The sequence below is a fragment of the Maylandia zebra genome, linkage group LG23, assembly GCF_041146795.1.
Source record: "Maylandia zebra isolate NMK-2024a linkage group LG23, Mzebra_GT3a, whole genome shotgun sequence".
Classification (NCBI taxonomy): domain Eukaryota; kingdom Metazoa; phylum Chordata; class Actinopteri; order Cichliformes; family Cichlidae; genus Maylandia; species Maylandia zebra.
The window spans coordinates 6333325-6351903 of NC_135188.1; the positions used below are offsets into that span (position 1 = coordinate 6333325).

General features: G+C 41.4%; 1 protein-coding gene across 3 annotated transcripts in view; it reads left to right on the top strand.

The window, feature by feature from the left end:
* ncanb (neurocan b) overlaps window positions 1-18579 on the top strand; it is a 175786-nt gene that overhangs the window by 141185 nt on the left and 16022 nt on the right. For all 3 annotated transcript variants that reach the window (XM_076880012.1, XM_076880011.1, XM_004554883.3), the window contains exons 12-14: window positions 11763-11921; window positions 16257-16339; window positions 16552-16696. In XM_076880012.1, the coding sequence (XP_076736127.1) occupies window positions 11763-11921; window positions 16257-16339; window positions 16552-16696 (387 nt within the window). The remainder of the gene's footprint in view (window positions 1-11762; window positions 11922-16256; window positions 16340-16551; window positions 16697-18579) is intronic.

Sequence of the window (18579 nt, forward strand, 5' to 3'; positions counted from 1 at the left end):
ATATCACTGAGGTTTTGCCTAAGCCTGGCAGAGACTTTTCAAATTGAGCAATAGCAAGGCTTACTCTCACTCCATATGCTAGTGTGTTCAACACTTGCCAGTTCTCTCTCCAAGCAGTAAACCTTGAGAGATGAGAGGTAATTTTTTTCTCATTCAGGGTGCTTAATTAAACAATGTTCCTGAAGCAACTGTTATCCTCCTCCCCGAATGAAAGAAAGTTCAGGCTGAAGAGAAAGAAAATGTGGAGAAGAGAGCAGAAACAGAAAGGAAGCATCTGAACAGGTGCTAAGAAAAGATGAAAAGAGAGGAAGTGTGTTCCAGTGGTGTGCATTAATGAACATTTCGGATGGAAGGTTGTAAAAAGTAATACTTTGAGGTGCGCTGGAGGTTTACCACGATTCTGTTCTTCTTCTTTCTGATATTCCCAAGAAAATTGTACTCTGATACTGAAGTTCTGAAGCCTGCCTTGCAGTATCACAATCTCTTTTGTCTTTCATTTGTTATCTCAGAGTTCATTTTCAGCACAGAAAGTTTTCCACATAGGATTTTACCCTGCATTTCAACCACAGGTGCAGGTTCCAGGTTTGTACCTCTTCACACAGCATTACCTTTGAGTAATAACACAGAACCAGTCACTTGGGGGTATTACTTTCAAGTAATATGCATTTTATTAACTAATTTGGTTTTAATGGGGGAAATCATTATTTGATCCCCTGCTGAATTTGTAAGTTTTCTCTCTTATAATGTAATGAACAATCATATTTTATCATAGTTACATTTTAATTAAGAGAGAATTCATCTCAGTGCTTCACTGTGTTCTCTGGGTCATACTCAGCATTTTTCTTCCTCGATGAGTCGAGTTGATGCTAAAGAGTTAGATTATGGTTTCATCTTTTCCCCAAGCCTCTTTGAACCATTTAGATGTTCACTGGCAAACTTAACACAGACAGGAGGACCTTGCGGGTGTTGCAAGATTTCAATCCATTACAGTGTAGTGTGCTACCAATGGTGTTCTTGGTAACTGTGATGCCAACTGCCTACAGATCTTTTACAAGCTCCTCCCATGTAGTTCTGGGCTTGTCCACCACCTTTCTCATGCTCATTCTTACCCTATGGTCATTTATGCTTCTTCCAATTCCAAATAATTGACAGCTGTCACCTTCTCACCCAATCTTCCTGCTGATTGTCTTGTAGCCCATTCCATCTTTGTGCAAGTCTTCAATCGCATCCTTTCACAGCTCTTTGGTCTTGCCCATGGTGCTGGAGAAATTGGAATGGGAGAAACAGATATTTGGGACAGGTGTGTTTTTTAGAAACATAGGCTGAGATCAGCTGTATTTGTAATCAATGGATTTATTGATTTCTGGCTGGGTTGTACGGAATAAAATACCTATTTGCACTCATTGATGTGCAAATAATGTTATCACTTTTATTTAATGTGGGTTTTTTCCTAGATTTTTGTTGATATTCTTGTAAGTGAGCAAGCTTAAAAATTCAGCAGGAAATCAATTATTTCCCCGCACTGTAAAAGCAATCATCAGATCTTTGTTTTGATAGAGCCAGGTGGGTGCTTTTCAGTGTGAACATAATGGCAGGTCTCTTCCCCTACTTCAGTGCAAACATCTGACAGTCACTGTGTTCCTGTGTTCTACGCAATAATAACCAATCTGTTGTTTGTTTAGTTTTTTTATTGGTCTAATTTCCCAAAATGTTTTTTGTGGTTTTTCAGATGGTAGTTAAAACACAAATGTGCTGAAGTCATAATTCAGTTGTAGAGTTTTATTTTTCTGGCTGTGTGATTCCTGGCAATTCTCTTAAACTCTATTTTGTTCATTTGAGGCTGATTAACAAATGATTAGCAAACAGATGCCTGTTTATACATCCAGCTGATACGGCTAATGGTTTTGGGACACTTCATTAAAAATACCCAGTGGCCACTGTACAGGCTCTCCACGGTTTCCAATATCTGTCTCTTTAGGAGAGATTCTCCGATACTAATTTTCCAGTGCTAATTTTCTCTGTCTAAGACAAAGGGCAACTTCAAGAGCTAATTAAAACAAAAGTGGCAAAAACTGCAGTTCCTCCATGTGCCACTGGAGGTTCACTCCAAACAGTAGCCGCCTAAGTTAAAATGTTCAGCTTTGCAGCACTCAAAAAAGCATTTACACTCTGGTACAAAAAAGGCTTTGGGTTCTACTAAACAAAATTATAACTCAATCACCTGGATACTAGAGGCAGCGTTGATTGGCACATCACTGAAGTGGATGTAACTATTTTGACTGTAGAGTTATATGTATATCTGTACTTTGTACCTAAACAGTTTATGGATGCAGCTGGCTAATCAAACTTGTTAGTAATGTCTGATTAACTAATTCTACCTTTTCATAAGGTAACTTCTGGCTCTAGAAAAAGAGGCCTTGAAGCTTTAAAGAGGCAGAGTCCAAAATCAGTCAATGACATCACGTTGGCTACATCAATGTTTTATTCTTTCTCTAGTCTAAACACTGGGTTTGGATGAGCTTTTTGCTTCCTACTGCTGGAAATACTGCTGATCAGAATGTTGAAATTCAACTACAATTCTAAGCACAGTTAATCTGCTAAAGTAAGTTGACCAGCAGCTTTTAGAAGTCTCTGACATTCTGAAATGACCCTCTCCTCAAGATGAGGTCATCTACCTTTTTTTTTTTTTTTTTTTTTTTTTTTTTTAAATGACATCAGAAACAGCAGTATGCGACATTACGGGAAGAGAGAGAAAAAAAAAAAAAGAACTCCTGGGTCACCTGTATGGAGAAAAAACAAAAAAAACAAACAGAGGAGACAGCAAACAACAAAGAGCAACATAATAATAGAGAAAACAAAGCACCATCACAATAAACTAGCTAGTCATAGATATCAATATTTACTAAATAATAAACGATATTGTGCAGCACGCAAGATAGACAGCGCACAGTGTGCTTTGAGGCAGCAGCCAAGAAAGCTTTAGTCCGCGTCTGTGAATACCCATTTGTGCATACCTGTGTGGATCAGCATGCTTGCATTCCAAAGGTTTCTCCATGTAATGATCTGCTAGGGAGTGTGGGGGGGCCACAGCCCCGTCCTCCAGGGTGTGAAGCGGGTATGGAGGAGATCAAAACTCCAGACATCCAGAGGCCCCCAGAACACAAGAGACCATGGAAGACCAACAGAGGGGCAGCCGCGCCACTGTTCCAGTAAGAGCTGAGGAGAGTCCCAGATGAGGGCTCGCCCAGCAGCCGCGGAGCAGAAGTCAGGGGGAGTTGCAGTGACGCGCCCGTGAGCTCCGCCGGCCCCCAGCTGTGCCTGAGTGACCGAGCCCCAGGCCGAGAGGCCGGGGGCACCCCACCTCCAAAGGGGCCCGAGCGAGCCCCAGGCCCCGACAAGCGGCCGCCAAGGAGTGAGCCGGTGTGTACCCGGACGCCCACCCCCAGACACAAAGAACCACCAACACACCGACACCTGAGGGAGTCCGCCACCGGCAGGGGAAGTGGTGGTGGGTGGAGATAGGCCTCCAAACCTTGGAGGGCCTGAGGTCATCTACCTTAATAATAGTACTCAGGTCTTGATTAAAACATACCATTTCTAATCAATATGAGGGCCCGGTGGCGCCAGTGTCCGGCAGCCTCGCCTCTGTCAGTGTGCCCCAGGGTGGCTGTGGCTACAACGTAGCTTGCCATCACCAGTGTGTGAATGTGTGTGTGAATGGGTGGATGATTGGATGCGTAAAGCGCGTTGGGGTCCTTAGGGACTAGTAAAGCGCTATACAAATACAGACCATTTACCATTTTTTACCATAATATTCTAAACTTTTACGATGATCTTTGTGGGTACAATTTGAATCACTGTTAGGTTTTCCCAGTGGGTTACTTTTTTTTATTCTTTTAAGCTGTGTCTTGAACATTTTCGTTTTGCTTATATGTTTAATCAGTGATTTAGTTTGGAATGCTTAAAAAGGACTATTCCATTGGTACCTACTCGGATTGACTCGCCACAACTCAACTCGAATTGACTGGTTTTCCATTACAGTTTAGTATTTCCTAATGGTCATTGTCATAGCAACACGGATGAGCATCCCGCAACGTAATTAACATACAACACAAACACTACCACAAAGGTGGACGTAAAAGCAAAAATATATCTGCTCGGTCTGTGGCTTTTCGTCAGAATCAGGGACCATGGTGTTGTTTTTTTTGTAGCTATTTCCCTCATTGCCAGATTTCAGAAATGGCAGTTTTGATTTTCATGAACAAGACACTCATGACTCATCTAGTGACTCTACTGACTAACCAATCAGTGGCATGCAGTCGGTCACATTTTAGTACCTGTTTGGATTGCTTGAAGCCCCAGCCAAGCAGGTACTAAAAAAGTACCTGCTACCAGGTACTATGACCTAATATAAAAGCCCTGAAAACTGTAGCGAACTGTGCTGAGTCGATTCGAATAGGTAGTAATGGAAAAGAGGCTATACTGTGAAGCACTGCTGTTGTCATTTGCTATCCGGTCGTTAAGTGATGACGTGACGAATCCTACTTCCGGGTCTAAAGTAGTCTGCGTTTAATATGGCTTTTGTGTTGTTAACATGTTTAATGTTATGTATTTTCTTCTATTTAATCTCAAAAAACTCCTAAAACAGTCAGTGATCACTGTTGACCTCCCTCGGCTTTTATTACCGCTAATCATTTATTTAAGCTCAGTTTTTAAAACCTTAGGATGTAACTACAGCCCAGCCCATGCAGAAGTATATGAATAACTAACCTCGTATTGTGGATGGATTATCTCAGTTGTTCTCCTGGCTGAAGTTTGGTCCTTTTACAGCATCCTGCCATGCGATTACAAATGTACCTGACCACCGAGAACACTCACGTTAACTTTTATCGAGTGGAAAAAAAGTTAGCTTGTTTATATTATGCTAACATAGCTGGTAAACTGACATGATTTAACAACTAGTCAGGTAGAAATTTTCATAATTTAAATAACTAGAAAAGACTTAGATAGGGGTGGTAACTCTCTAGTGATTTAGTTGCAAATAACTTCTTTCATTTAAACATTGACATGTGTCCATTGTTCATTTGAATACTAATGTCTGATTTAGACTTCTGAGGTAAATCTCTCTGTATAACATAACCTACATAAGTGGTTGATATTGTTGCCAACAGAAGAAACACAGAGGGAACTTAAGCTGCTACTAAAAGTAACAAAAACATTAACTAAAACAGGATGCAAAAGTGAAACTCCTGACCATAATAAACATAAGGTAAAACAGGAGTCAGGGACTCAAAGGTTTTACAGAGAATTAAGCTTACAGTGTAGCAGAATAAAGAAATCAAAACCCAACAAACACAGAATTGAAACACTTGGAATAACAATATAAACTCAACTAAACCCAAACTCACTTGTATTCACAAGGAATTCAAAACCCCAAAACATTACACTTTGTTAATTAATGCATGTGGGCGCCAGTTTAATTCACTAGTTAAGCAGGCAACCAGTTGCGATGCAGCGGCCTGGGCAGGCAAAAATGTAAAAATCAAGTACATACTTTTTTTTAAAGTGTATTATACAGTAATAAAATGTGACCTGTCACCTGCTATAGGTGTGTTTACCTACCTTAAGCTTTGCATTAGCTGCAAGCATTTAAAGCCATTACCGGCCTACTCTTAGAATAACACTGGCAAAGATGCAGACAATGGATGTACACCAATATATTAACATCATATGCTAAGTGCACACTGTGCCCACCCGTATAAAACAGACCAGCTGTGTGCCTGCTGTGTGAATTGTTGCCTTTTCCGTCTAAAGGCTCCTGCTGCCCTCTCTTTTACCTCAGCCTCCTACATCAGCATCAATCTGCAAAGACACATCTATGGGATAATTATGCAGAATGAGCGCTCAGACTGGCATCAGTCATTCATGTTGCACTCTGAAGCTTTTTTTACTGTAACATCCATTACTCCTAATTGTGAGAATCACACTATTAGAATGTTCCATTAATCAATGCAGCACTCATAATAACCATTATTAATTCCTCAGCCAGTGGCACATTCTCGTCACATTCTCACCTTTCTCAGCAGATTCTCGCTGTCTCTCTCACTCATTTGCTCTCTCTCTGGACTCCTGTCATCTGCCCTCTTGGAAATGGCAACACTGGCCTGTCAGCCTTCAAAGTCTCAAACGGGGCGAACACAAAATGGCAGCACACGCAAACACGCGCAAACGTGAGCACATGGCATTTCATCATTCAGGAGATCTAAAAGAGGCGAGTAGCAGCAGAAGTATCACTTGGTGATGTGGATAAACGACCCAATCAGTCAACTGGAAGTGTATGGCCTTTTATTTCCTAACTGCTGTTCACTAAAGTCTGTGGGAATATTAATCGCTGAAATGTACCCCCTACGTCTCCCTCCTCCTGACAGAGGGAAAACGGGAAAAAGAAGACGACTTGAATAATGTCTAAATATTTGAAGAGGTTGATGTGATGTCTGGCTTTGAGCCTCACTGTCAGAGAGTGGGAGAAGAAATCAGCAGAGACTAGGTTGAAGATCTGAGGGGGAGAAAACATGCCTGTTTATTTTTGATCTCTCCTTTTTCTTTCTCTCTGTCTTGCTTTACTTTCGATTTCCTTTTCTGTCTCTCTTTTCTCTGCCCTCCCACACTGTAGCTCACTGCTTTCTTAGCTCCCGTTTTTCGTTCTCCTCAGACTCCACTTTTTTCTCAAGCCTATGTAGAAGCCTATGAAAAGCCCCTGTTTACTGTTCACAGCCCCTGTTTTAAAATGACTGGTTAATGCCTAATTGGGAGCAACGGTAACCTTAAATACTCACTGACTCCCACTGTGGACCCCATAGCAGAATGTGTGTGAATCAGTCAGTGTGTGTGTGTGTGTGTGTGTGTGTGTGTGTGTGTGTGTGTGTGTGTGTGTGTTTCGTCTCTCTCTTTGTGACACCTACCCTGATTCTCCTGTCCCTGTTCCTGTAGATAACAACCCTTTCTCCACTTCCATGAGCCAAACTGGACTCACTCCCGATTGTAATACAATGTACCAGCTGCCATGTGGGTAAACACACTAGCAGGTAGCTAGCGGATGTGATGACAGAGTGAAAGAGTGTGTTTGCAGTCAGCAGAGGAAATGACAGCAGCAGTGACTGATTTTTGGTCCCAGAAGACCAAAGATAACACTGTGCTGGCAAATGCTAATCGACTTTGTGTGTTCAGAAGTGTACTATCTGCACGAAGGACGGCTGGAAAATTCAGCACGTCCCCTGCGAAGCATCCCTAATCCTTAGGGCTCATCACAGACTGTATATAAAATACTGCATCAAACATTCATATAGTAAGCTTTATGCCAACAAAATACTGCATAGTCAGTCATGTGAAAGCTCTGTGACAGCATTTTGCAACTTTTTGGAACTTTTTTATCTTTTGGTCCCACCCACGTGGTAAGAAATATAGATACAGTTACAAAGTAATGCACCAGGGATGTGCGGCTGCATGGATTTGGCTGATTTTAGATGATACTGGGTTGCACTGCAGAAAAAGTTGAGCCAGGTTCAACTTATTCAACTGTGTTGTTTGGCTGGAGCCCAGGGGTGCAGCATCAACAGAATAGCCATATCCAAACAAATGAAAAAGCTTTTCCACACAGGCCTTCTGTTGGTTGAGCAGTCTGTTCTTTTTCTTTTGAAGATTATTTAAGCAAGCATTAAGGGGGGGAAAGGGCTATTGGCGTCCTATCACTAATAAACATGCAGGCTTAGGGAACCAAGAATTAAAGACAAATGTTTGTCGGGGGTATTTTGCTGTTTTATGCTTCTTTTTTTCTTTTTCTGTTTTTACTGTATGATCTTGCTGGAGTTCAGTGAGCTTCATAATACTTAATGAAACTTTTTATGAGCCATGAAAAAAATAAAAACTACCACATTAGTCATCCTTATTTTGAATGAAAGTAAAAGACACAGAGATAGCTTTATATTTTATATACAGACAGATTTTTCATGCTCTGTAACAAGAAGAGTGCTGTTAATGGACTTCAGTTCTCTCACCTTTATCTCCTTGCCTTTGCTCTCTGTTGCAGTCATTAGTGACATTTCTGTTCTCAACAGCTTTAAAATGGATTTAACTCAAAGATGCCTCAAAAGCCATTAGATTCTTATTTTGTCATCAGTGATAGCCAGGAAGTTATATTTTTAGGTTAAGTAGTGTTTCTTAGAGTGTCAGCTGAGCTTACATGTGAGGCTTTTCACTTGTTGAGACAAAACCATTTATACCATCTTTTTTGTTTAAAATTTGAATCATAAAACACATACTCTTCAAATTCAAACTGTAAAGGAAAAGAACCAGCAGCACTAAGTCCCCATAATGTGAAAGCAAATTCATTCTAAAATGAGCAACAACCTCCACATAAATCCAAACGTGATGTTAAAGCCAGGCTCATCTTGTTCTGAAGCAGCGGGGTGGACCAGAGAGCCAGTGAGCTGCCCAGAGGAGGCTGAAACTGTTAAAATGGCTAATTGGGTTTCATGTCATTAGCGCGTTTTGAGGTCATCAGATTAATTCCCCAGACTACCAAGAGACATTTGAGCAGGAAAAGAAATGAAGTGATACTCCACATTTACATCATTTACAATACAGTAGTAGCCATCTTACACCACTGCCCAGAAGTCAGTGTTATATCAAACAAAACCAGGGTAATCTGGAAAGCAGTCCTCTTGATGATTTTAATAAAATGACCATTTACTTTATGAGTAAGTCATCACAAGACGATAAACCTGATCAGACATTTGATGGAAGCTTTTGGGCTCTGACGCATCCAGAGATACTATAGACCAGCGGTCCCCAACCTTTTTTGTGCCACAGGCCGGTTTATGTCCGAAAATATTTTTACAGACCGACCTTTAAGGTGTCACGGATAAAAACAACAAAATAAAACCAGTACCGATACCAGAAAAAAAGAAGATATATTCATGACACACAGGGAAAGACCCAGTGAAACTGAGTTAACGATAAAAAAAATAACGATAACAACCGCTAAAAACTCTGAAAACCATAAATTTCACACCCGAGCCTCAACTCTCGCGGCCCGTTACCAAACGACTCACGGACCAGTACCGGTTTATGGCCCGGGGATTGGGGACCGATCCATTTCTTGTGTGGGGGGTTGTGCTTTTGCAGGTGTGAATATATCTTTCTGTGGACAGATTTAATCAATGCTTTGCCATCAATACGGTCACAAAACTTTAAAGTTGTACATTTGAAAAAAAACAAATTGAAAAAAAATTGAACAAGTGGTTGAGTTTGAAGATGGTAATGCTACAACCCATAAATAGTAAAAAGATCCTGCAAAGTGTGACAAGGAGGCCATTTTTATCTCAAATATAGGATAAATCAACAAGTATCTAAATTATACTCTCCCAAGTACTCAAGGAAAACAGTGGTCTGAAGATTCGCTGCTGTACTTTTTGTGACTAAAATGTATTTATATATAGATGTTTTTGTATGTTAATGATCCACATCAAACAGCTGACATTTTAAACCTCATTTCATATGTAAGGAAGTGCTAAATCTTCTCGTTTTAATAAGTATATGTTGATCCATGTCTTGTGGACGCTCAAATCTCACTTCCTTTAGTCAGTCTTCCTTAAAGATGATCTGCTCATCCTGCCCAGTGTTTAAACCCATGTGTGCTTTGCTGTGACAAGATTTTGGATGTTTTTTTTTATTTTTTCGTAATTGCCGTAACCAACATATTAGACTTTGAAATAAGAACAAAGTGGGTCGGCTTTTTCAAATGATGAATATTTAAAAACATCAGCCTTGCCCATATGAAATCCTTTAAAAAACCGACCATGTTTTATTAGTAAGTCAACACAACACGATAAACCTGATCAGACATTTGATGGAGGCTTTTGGGCTCTGACGCCATTTTATACTCAGCCCAGTAAAAACATATTGTTAGCAGCCCAGATATATGTCTGACCTTTGTGTGACTGCAACTCATTTTAGAGAATGGACTTCTTGTTTTATGTAGGAACCGATTTTCTTCAGGCCTCCTGCAAGGGGTTGAATGAATGCATGTCAAAGGGGCCAGTGGATGTATGTTGAATTTTAAATAGTGGAGAGTGCCACCGGGGCTTTAACGAGTAAGATAATTGGACAGGCACTTGCCATGACAAATTTCACTGACATACTGTGTGCAAACATTATTGTCATTAATCATTTCTCTGCATCTCTTTCTGGCCCCACGTGCACATGCATTCAGCCAACATGATCATCTGTCTATTTTTTTAATGACATAGCACTAAGCCTAAAGTACAAATATCCAGTAACATGTTGTTGCATGGTGGGTAGACTGTAGGAGTTTGCACATTGTGCAGCCGTTTTATACTTTGCTCATTATTGTGGCTGACTGACAATAAGTTTGTCATTCTAACACTCAGAAGAGATACTTGTCATCTTCTGAGTCAGCTAATGCATTGAGCAGCAAAAAAGAAACAATGGTTCTGTATTTCATAAGTTTGGACTTTTATATTAATTCAAGGAGAGTTTTTCCAAACTTCACTTTCAGACAAAAAATGTAGCTCTACCTGAGGAGGCAGTGTTACGGTGACCCAGTGCAGTGCATTTTGTGAACTTGCGTCATTGCACTTCACAGCGGAGTACCTCCATGTCCCTGAACACTCTGAAAGGAGGAGAGCTTAACAGTATAAAAGGCAAAGGTTTGGAAGCCCTTCTTTAATATTCCTGTAAAGAAAAGCTTTCATTACGGACTCCTTTCCTCTTGTCTTCTCTCTTCTCTGTTCTCCTTCTTCTTTCCATGGCCAAGACAGCATCTCTCTGCATACTAAGCAGGGCCCCATACGGCCCAATTTGCACTGCCCAATTTACTGGTGTCGCTTCACATTTGTTGGGGGAGAAGCTGAGGCCATTTCCCTGATCCTCACAAAGAGGGAAGGGGCACGAGAGATGGTGAGGATGAGGGAAAACTGGAGGTGGCTCAACTGACAGATCAAGCCTGAACCACATCAACTATGACATTTAAACTTATACACGTTATATTCACAGACACACATGCACACATACACAGTCCAAAGCATAAAATGAGAAGCCAAACACACACCGCATTACAACTCACAGTTGCACAGCTAACCCCCAGAGAGATGAGGAGAGAATAGATGGGAAAGATGAAGGGAAAGAAGGAGGAAGGGTTTGGGGGGTGGGGATAAGAGGGAGGGACAGACACTGTGCTGACAGGGCTGTGACAGCGCTTAATTACCAAGCGAGCACTGCACACTGGAAGCAATTTCTAAGGATTGTTGTCATTTGAATAGATTAAAACGCCCTTTCACTGGACTAAGCTGTCTCACCAGCGACTTGGCTCTGCTGTAGATGAAAAGTCCGAGGCAAATCAAAGAGGAGAAGACACCAGCAGAGCCAGAAATGGAGGGAAGGAGGCAGAGAGGGGTGTCACAGAGGGCACTAACAGCAACACCATGTAGGGTTTTTTGTTTGTTTGTTTTTTGCTGCAGAACAGGAACATGTTGTGTGTGGATGCAAACATAAACACTAAATTAATGATGGTCTCCCTCTCTTAATGCCCAAATCGTCCTACCTCTTTCCCTTGCAGCACCATGTGGGTGTTTTAACAATTAAAAAAATCTCACTTGTCTTCCCTTGTGGATTTAAATTGACTAATAACTGTCTTTTTCAATTATCTTCCCCTTCTCTTTCACTACCCTCCTACATACCCGCAGACACCGAAGGCTGCGAGCACACTTGGAGGAAGTTTCATGGCCACTGCTACAGATATTTCACACGCAGACACACCTGGGAGGACGCTGAGAAAGACTGCAGGGAGCACAATGGCCACCTGGCCAGTATCCACAGTGTGGCTGAGCAGAACTTCATCAGAGGTGAGTAAGGAGAAACAGGACAATAGCAGATTTGGCACAGAGTGCAGCTCTTTCTGATGTTGTTACTCTGCAGAAAAACTAAAGTTAGGAAGACAAATTTGGACATTCAAGGGCCAGTAAGTCTTGCTGTTAGATGACAGCTCACTTGAGCATGCCCGAGGTTAGGTGGACATAAAATCTCCAAGTTGAAACCTCAGTTAATGAGACTCTAGCAACTTTGACACAGCCATTCTAGGAGCTAAATGCTCACAACAGCATAGTAACAGCAGCACCATGCTGATGCCACCTCCTTAGTGTTTCCGCCTCATGTTTACCGTGTTCATTGTCAGGAGCTGAGGCCTATGTGCAGTTCTGTTTGCAACATAGCCGTCCACTTAGTTTATGATTGTTTATGATACCCACATCCATTCATCCATCCATTTTCTGCCACAGTCTGGGTCACAGGGACAGAGATGCCAAGACCTACTTCTCCCTAGGCATCCCCTCCAAGGGGACAGTGAGGTGTTTCCAAGCCAGCCAAAACATATAATTTCTTCAGTTTATCCTCCATATGCCTCCTTATAGTAGAACATGCAGGAAGCATTTTAGCTAGGAAGCATCCAGGAGGTGCCCAGGAAGTACATCCTATTCAGAGGTCCAAACCAACTGAACTAATGCAGAGGAGCCGTAGCTCTCTGCTGATTTCCTTCCGAATAACCAAGCTCTTCATCGTATCTCTGAGGCTGAGCCCAGACACCCTTTGGCCAAAGCTCATTTCGACTGTTTGTATCTGCGATCTTGTTCTTTTGGTCACTAACCAGAGCTCACGGCCATAGAGGAAGGTAGGAATATAAATCGATAGCTCGCTTTCTGTCTTCACCACAATCAACAATTTCTGAGTCACTGCCACATCAGTCCGTCTGTCAGTCATCCACTCTACACCTTCCACATTTGTGAACAAGACACTGAGATACTTAAACTTGTCCACTTGTGGTAACATCAACATAATATGCTTCCATTTTTCAACTGAAGATTCTTATGTTTTAGTGTTGAGGACATCTGAAGATTTAGATAGGCATCCTCACGCTTTCTATTTCACGTCGCTATATTTCAGAAATATCTGGTGACACTTGTAATCACCAGTCACTTTTAAAGAAGACATTGCTCAGTTTAAATGATAGTACTGATTTAGTAATAATAGCCTAACCTGCTGTCACTTGGATGGCTGCCTTTGCCTCCTGCACAAAGCTTTTAGAGGCCAGTGAGTGGTATCTACTTTTGTACTTTATTATCATACTTGGAGATGATACCGGACCTTCCCTTTTATGTTTTCCCTAACTCAGTATTAAATATCTTTATAGTTCAGCTGTGGACGGACCTTAAAGGACTTGATTTTGCTGCCGTTTAAAACAGCCTTAAGGAGCAAAGTCCGAGCTAAATAAATCTATATCACCATTTGTTGCAGTGAGTTGACCCTGCAGGCCCTGATATAAGTGTCTGTACAGTAAGTGATATTGATTGTGCTATATTCTTTCTGCAAATGTTATTTTTTTCAACTTTTGTGATAGCTTCACCAAAGCAAATGAATCCATAACCTGAAACTTAATAGGAAAAAATTGATTTAATTACAATTATTAGGACTTCTGAGTTTTACGTATGTGAAACAAGCACATGCCTTGGAAAGGTTTATGACTACTTGAGTATGATCCATATCTTTTAACATAAGGATTTGCATTTTAGGTGGTAGAGGGCATTAAGTTACATGAATGGCATACAAAAAAGGTGTGTGACATCACCAAAATATCATCATACATCTCTTTTCATGGGCACTTATCTATTCAAGGTCATCTCCTCATGCACCTCCAGTTAGCTTCCTGCATAGCTGCTATTTTTAGAGCACTTAAACAAGGTCTATTCTGACTAATCGGGTATATAGATCTGAGTTTTTACCACAGACATCAACCTACTGGGACAGCAAACATAATCTTGTGTAATGGAGTGACTTTTGTGTCAAGGATCATCCCTGTTGATTAGCTCTGTATCTCAGTGTACAATCCAGAGGCCAAGCAACAGCTTTTTGGGTTAGAATCTTCAGCGTCCAAAATAGACATTCACAGTTTTGTCCACTGAAGACTGTCAAGGCTGAGGTCGTAATGGAGAATGTGTGTATTGAGGTTGAGCTTTTGTTACCTAGTGGCTACACAAGCCACGAAGTACCAACGGCCAGATTTGGTGTGTGGTAGTAACAGGTAAATCCATCCCATTATCCAGTGCACATGTCAGACCCACATGTGCAGGTGGTCAGCTGAGAAGTTAATGATCATGCTCTATATTTGTAATATGAACAGAGAACCCGAGATGTGTTGCTGTGGTTGTTTTAGTATGTAATTATGGTGTTTGGTGTCCTTTCCTGTTGTCCTGAATTGAATAAGCCAAACAGTTGAAGAGCTAAATACATCTCCTTGGCTCTTCAACTCATGTTCATTGTGGACTTAAATATTTGGCCACAGAGAGCAGTTTAATTAGTGCCAGTCAGCATTACCATGCTAATATCCATTCAGTTTTTCTTTGGTGCTCCATAAAGCTTCATCTCTTTATTCTTAAGTTTTTGCCCTCTGGCAAGCTCCACAGCCACTTGTGTTGTAATAAGACCTGATCAGCAGCAGCAAACTATTCTGGATCAGCCGTCTGTCCCGACCAGATGCCAAGAAAAGACAGTACCACCCACCTAGAACTGATCTTTCTCCTATTTGCTCACCATTACCAAAAAGTGCGTTTAATTGCCTCGAAAATGGACGTCTCCACCCCTGCAATAAGAGGATCACAGCCATTAGGAAGATTAATGGGCCTGGTAATGATGTTAATCAGATTCACCATGATTGAAATTCCATTACATACAGTATGTGCAAGCACATGCACATGGCTGGCCTACTGCGCACAGAGACACCCACACACACACAAATGAGATTAACCCAAAACACCATTAGGGAAATATCCTTTCACACAAACAAAAATCTCATCACACGTATACCGTAGACAGAAATAATATATCTCTATTAATGGTCATCATTCATCTGAGGTCAGCCAGCTCCAGGACTGTCAAGCTTGAGTCGAGCTCATGTGTGAAACCTGCACTAAGAAGAATAAGAGTACCCTGAGTTATACTACAAAGCCCTCCACTGTTTTACACCAAGGGCAGGGCTGGACTGGGACAAAAAATTGGCCTGGGCATTTTGACTAGAGACCGGCCCACCGGGTATTATATTATAGCCTCGCCTCTGTCACGCACTGACAGAGGCGAGGCTGCCGGACACTGACCACCACCAGTAGGCAACGGGTGAAGTGTCTTGCCCAAGGACACAATGACCGAGACTGTCCAAGCCGGGGCTCAAACCGGCAACCTTCCGATTACAAGGAAGGGTTTTTTTTACAGGACAGTTGGCAACTCTACTAACTAACCTTATGAATAAAATAAAGTTCACTATCATTAACATCATAGCACCCACCCAGCTGTATAGAAACTCCGTCATGCTAGCTAGTACGCAGTGCGAGTAATTGTGACTGACTATAACAATTTAGCACAACGAAAATAAACTCCACCTAAACTCGGTTTATATCTGACCCAGATAGACTGCAGGTCATAACTTCTTACCTGAAGTTCACCTGACACTCGGACCGGCGGCCGCACAAAATACCCTCTGTGCTATCCACTTGTATTGTCGGACCAAGGCACTTTTGGCTCCCCGTTTGCAACATCTGGACCAAACCTAGAACGTTTTTTGGGATGTGTGTTTGTTTTGTTTTTGAAAGAGTGTTGCGACACCAAAAGCATATGGCTTCCCTTCATCACCTCAGCAGACACTTTCACACTATCCAATGAACAGTCTGCCTCTATATAAGATCCAGCTTATTTGGTACAAACTTTCTCCACCAGGTAATGTCCTCAGAATGAGGCCAGTGCAGATAAAGTCATATGACGAGTAGTTGGCAATAGTCTCCTCTTTAGGTGCTGGATTTTCAGCACTGGTGATTAGGTGTTTTGTTGCTCCACACAACAAAGTGATCAGTTTCCCACCTGAATCAGGGTTTGTGATGTGTCACAGCCTCATGACAAATGTTTTTAAAGGATTTTTTGTGAGAAATGAGTGCGTATCATGTACTCATACAGTAAACCATAGAACAACAATTCATTCCTAACAATTTTTTTGTAGTATGTTGTAATAATTATCTATAGATGTCAAGCAATACATTGAATTGCCCCATATATGTCTTTATTGTTTATTTGTAGGTGTGGATACTGTGTGTAGTGCTCTACTGTTTTCTGCATTAATTTTTTGTTTGCAATTTCTTACTCAGGTCTAAGCCATGACAACACCTGGATTGGGCTGAATGATCGGACAGTAGAAGATGATTTTCAGTGGACTGACAAGATGGACCTGGTGAGGATCCAGCTGTTTTTGTTTTGTTTTGTAGTCAGCTGATTCCAGCGTACTTAAAGCTCCTGGAGTTGCATAGCAAATTTTGATGTGGTCATTGTAGCAGCAGTCGTGATTCCCAACAAAATGTTTTCTCCACTGCCTGTAGTAAAAAAAAGTAGCACTTTTTGCTCAAGTTTGTTTCTTTAACCTTGCCTGCTTGTGTATGTGTGCAGCAATATGAGAACTGGCGTGAAAACCAGCCAGACAACTTCTTTGCTGGAGGAGAAGACTGTGTGGTGATGATTGCTCATGAGAATGGCAAATGGAATGACGTGCCCTGCAACTACAATCTGCCCTACGTCTGCAAGAAGGGAACAGGTGAGAACAACACAGGGGGAAGAAGAGGAGAGGAGAGTTTTCTGCAACTGAAACAGTTGATAAAGATGACTGAGAAAAGAGGTGAGGAGGCAGAGAGCAGCAAGATGTAAATTGGAAAGAGGAAGAGGTTGCAAAGAGTGAGAAATGTCAGATCTGAAGTGCGAGGCAGCAAGGGATCGGACTGAAGAAGGCAGAGACAGAATGAGGATGTACAGCTCACCGCGCTTTGCTGTCAGCTCTTTAGTTTCAAATCCTGTACAGCCTTTAAAATAGAATCACAAAATAGAAAGGTGATGAAAAGTTCTTGAGACTGTGTTTTTTTATGTAAAGCAGCTCGAAAATGCTGCACACCGTCTCTATCAAAGCACAGAGACTGACAGCGCACGTACCTTCAGGTGATTCTGAATATCCTGTGTCATGCTTTACATTACACACAACTGTGTGCGGTGCAAGAGATTAAGACCAAGCCTCTTCAGTCACTCTGCATACCTTAGAGTCACACTGCTTGCGTCTTACAAGCCCTCTCTTTCTGATGTCCTGTCATCCTCCAGCATCAACTTTAACAAGTTTTCCACACACGGCTCATGTCCTGACTCGATTTTTTCTTTACCCATGTGCTGTTTTAGTTATCATTGTATACGCTGCTACCTCTTCTTTATGTCTCCTGTTGCAGCTGTCCCATCTAAGTGTAGGCTTCTACGTGTTCCTCTGAGAGCATATTAGAGCTTATTTTTTCATACAGGTCAAACTTATGATCAAGAGCGGGTGGCTTGACATATAAATAGTGGGGGTGCAACCATACACAAAATTCACAGTTCAGTTCGATACTTTGGTGTCACGGTTCGATATTTTTTCGATACAAAAATTGTTCATGCCTTTTTAATTTGTCATTTATTAAAATTATAAATATATATTTTAACTCAAAAGTACAGTTTTTAAATGTAATGTTGCTTAAACAACAAAATAATAAAAATAATAAATCTATCTGATCGAGAAATCACTCATCTTTGGAAAAGAGAGTTTATTACAGAGAAATGGCTCTTTCCAACATAAAAGCTATACTATAGGCTTCTTCTGGGCTATATTCTCAGCAGCATATTAAACATATCAGGTCCCCATAAGGAGAATCATGTGCTAACGGCTGTCTAAATGACTCGGGTAAAGTTTGTAGCATGCGTGCTTGTTGTTTTTGTCTGCTTCCACTTGTCTTTGCACTAGGATGATGTCGGCTGCAAATCTCTATTAACGAGTTACCACGGATCACCCCGTGCGTGGGGCTGGGCGGCGTCAACACGTTAACGAGCTAACTGCACTAACGCACTAGTTCCCACCGATTGAGCATTGCGTGGCACATCCGACATACTGTTTTACTTTTGTGACGCGCTTACCATCAGGGTCATGCTTCACATGAAAACCAAGATAGTTCCAAAGGCCAGCTCTGAATGAGGGTGGGGGAGGTTCAATTTGCCATGTTGCAACGAGCTTAGCTTCTGTCTTGCTAGCTTGCACTGCGCTCAATGGATCTGCACTCGACAGTGCAGCCTAGGTGGAGTAGTCGAACGCAGATCCACTGAGCGCTCAACACAGACAGCTTCGTCAGAAGAAAAGTTGATAAAATAAAAAATAAAATTTGTATTGTTCGATACATATGCGTACCGAACTGAAAGCACTGTATCGAACGGTTCAATATCGATACGAGTATCGTTGCACCCCTAATAAATAGGTAAGCCAGGCTGGTTTAGAGCAATACTGGGGCACAAGAAGACACTGGAGGCTGAATTTGAAAAAAAAATTATAAATAATAATTATAACTCTAGTACTTCTTATATGTTTGCAAATCATCGATATGTTGGCTTGCTCTTTATTTCAGGTGTTAATTGCCT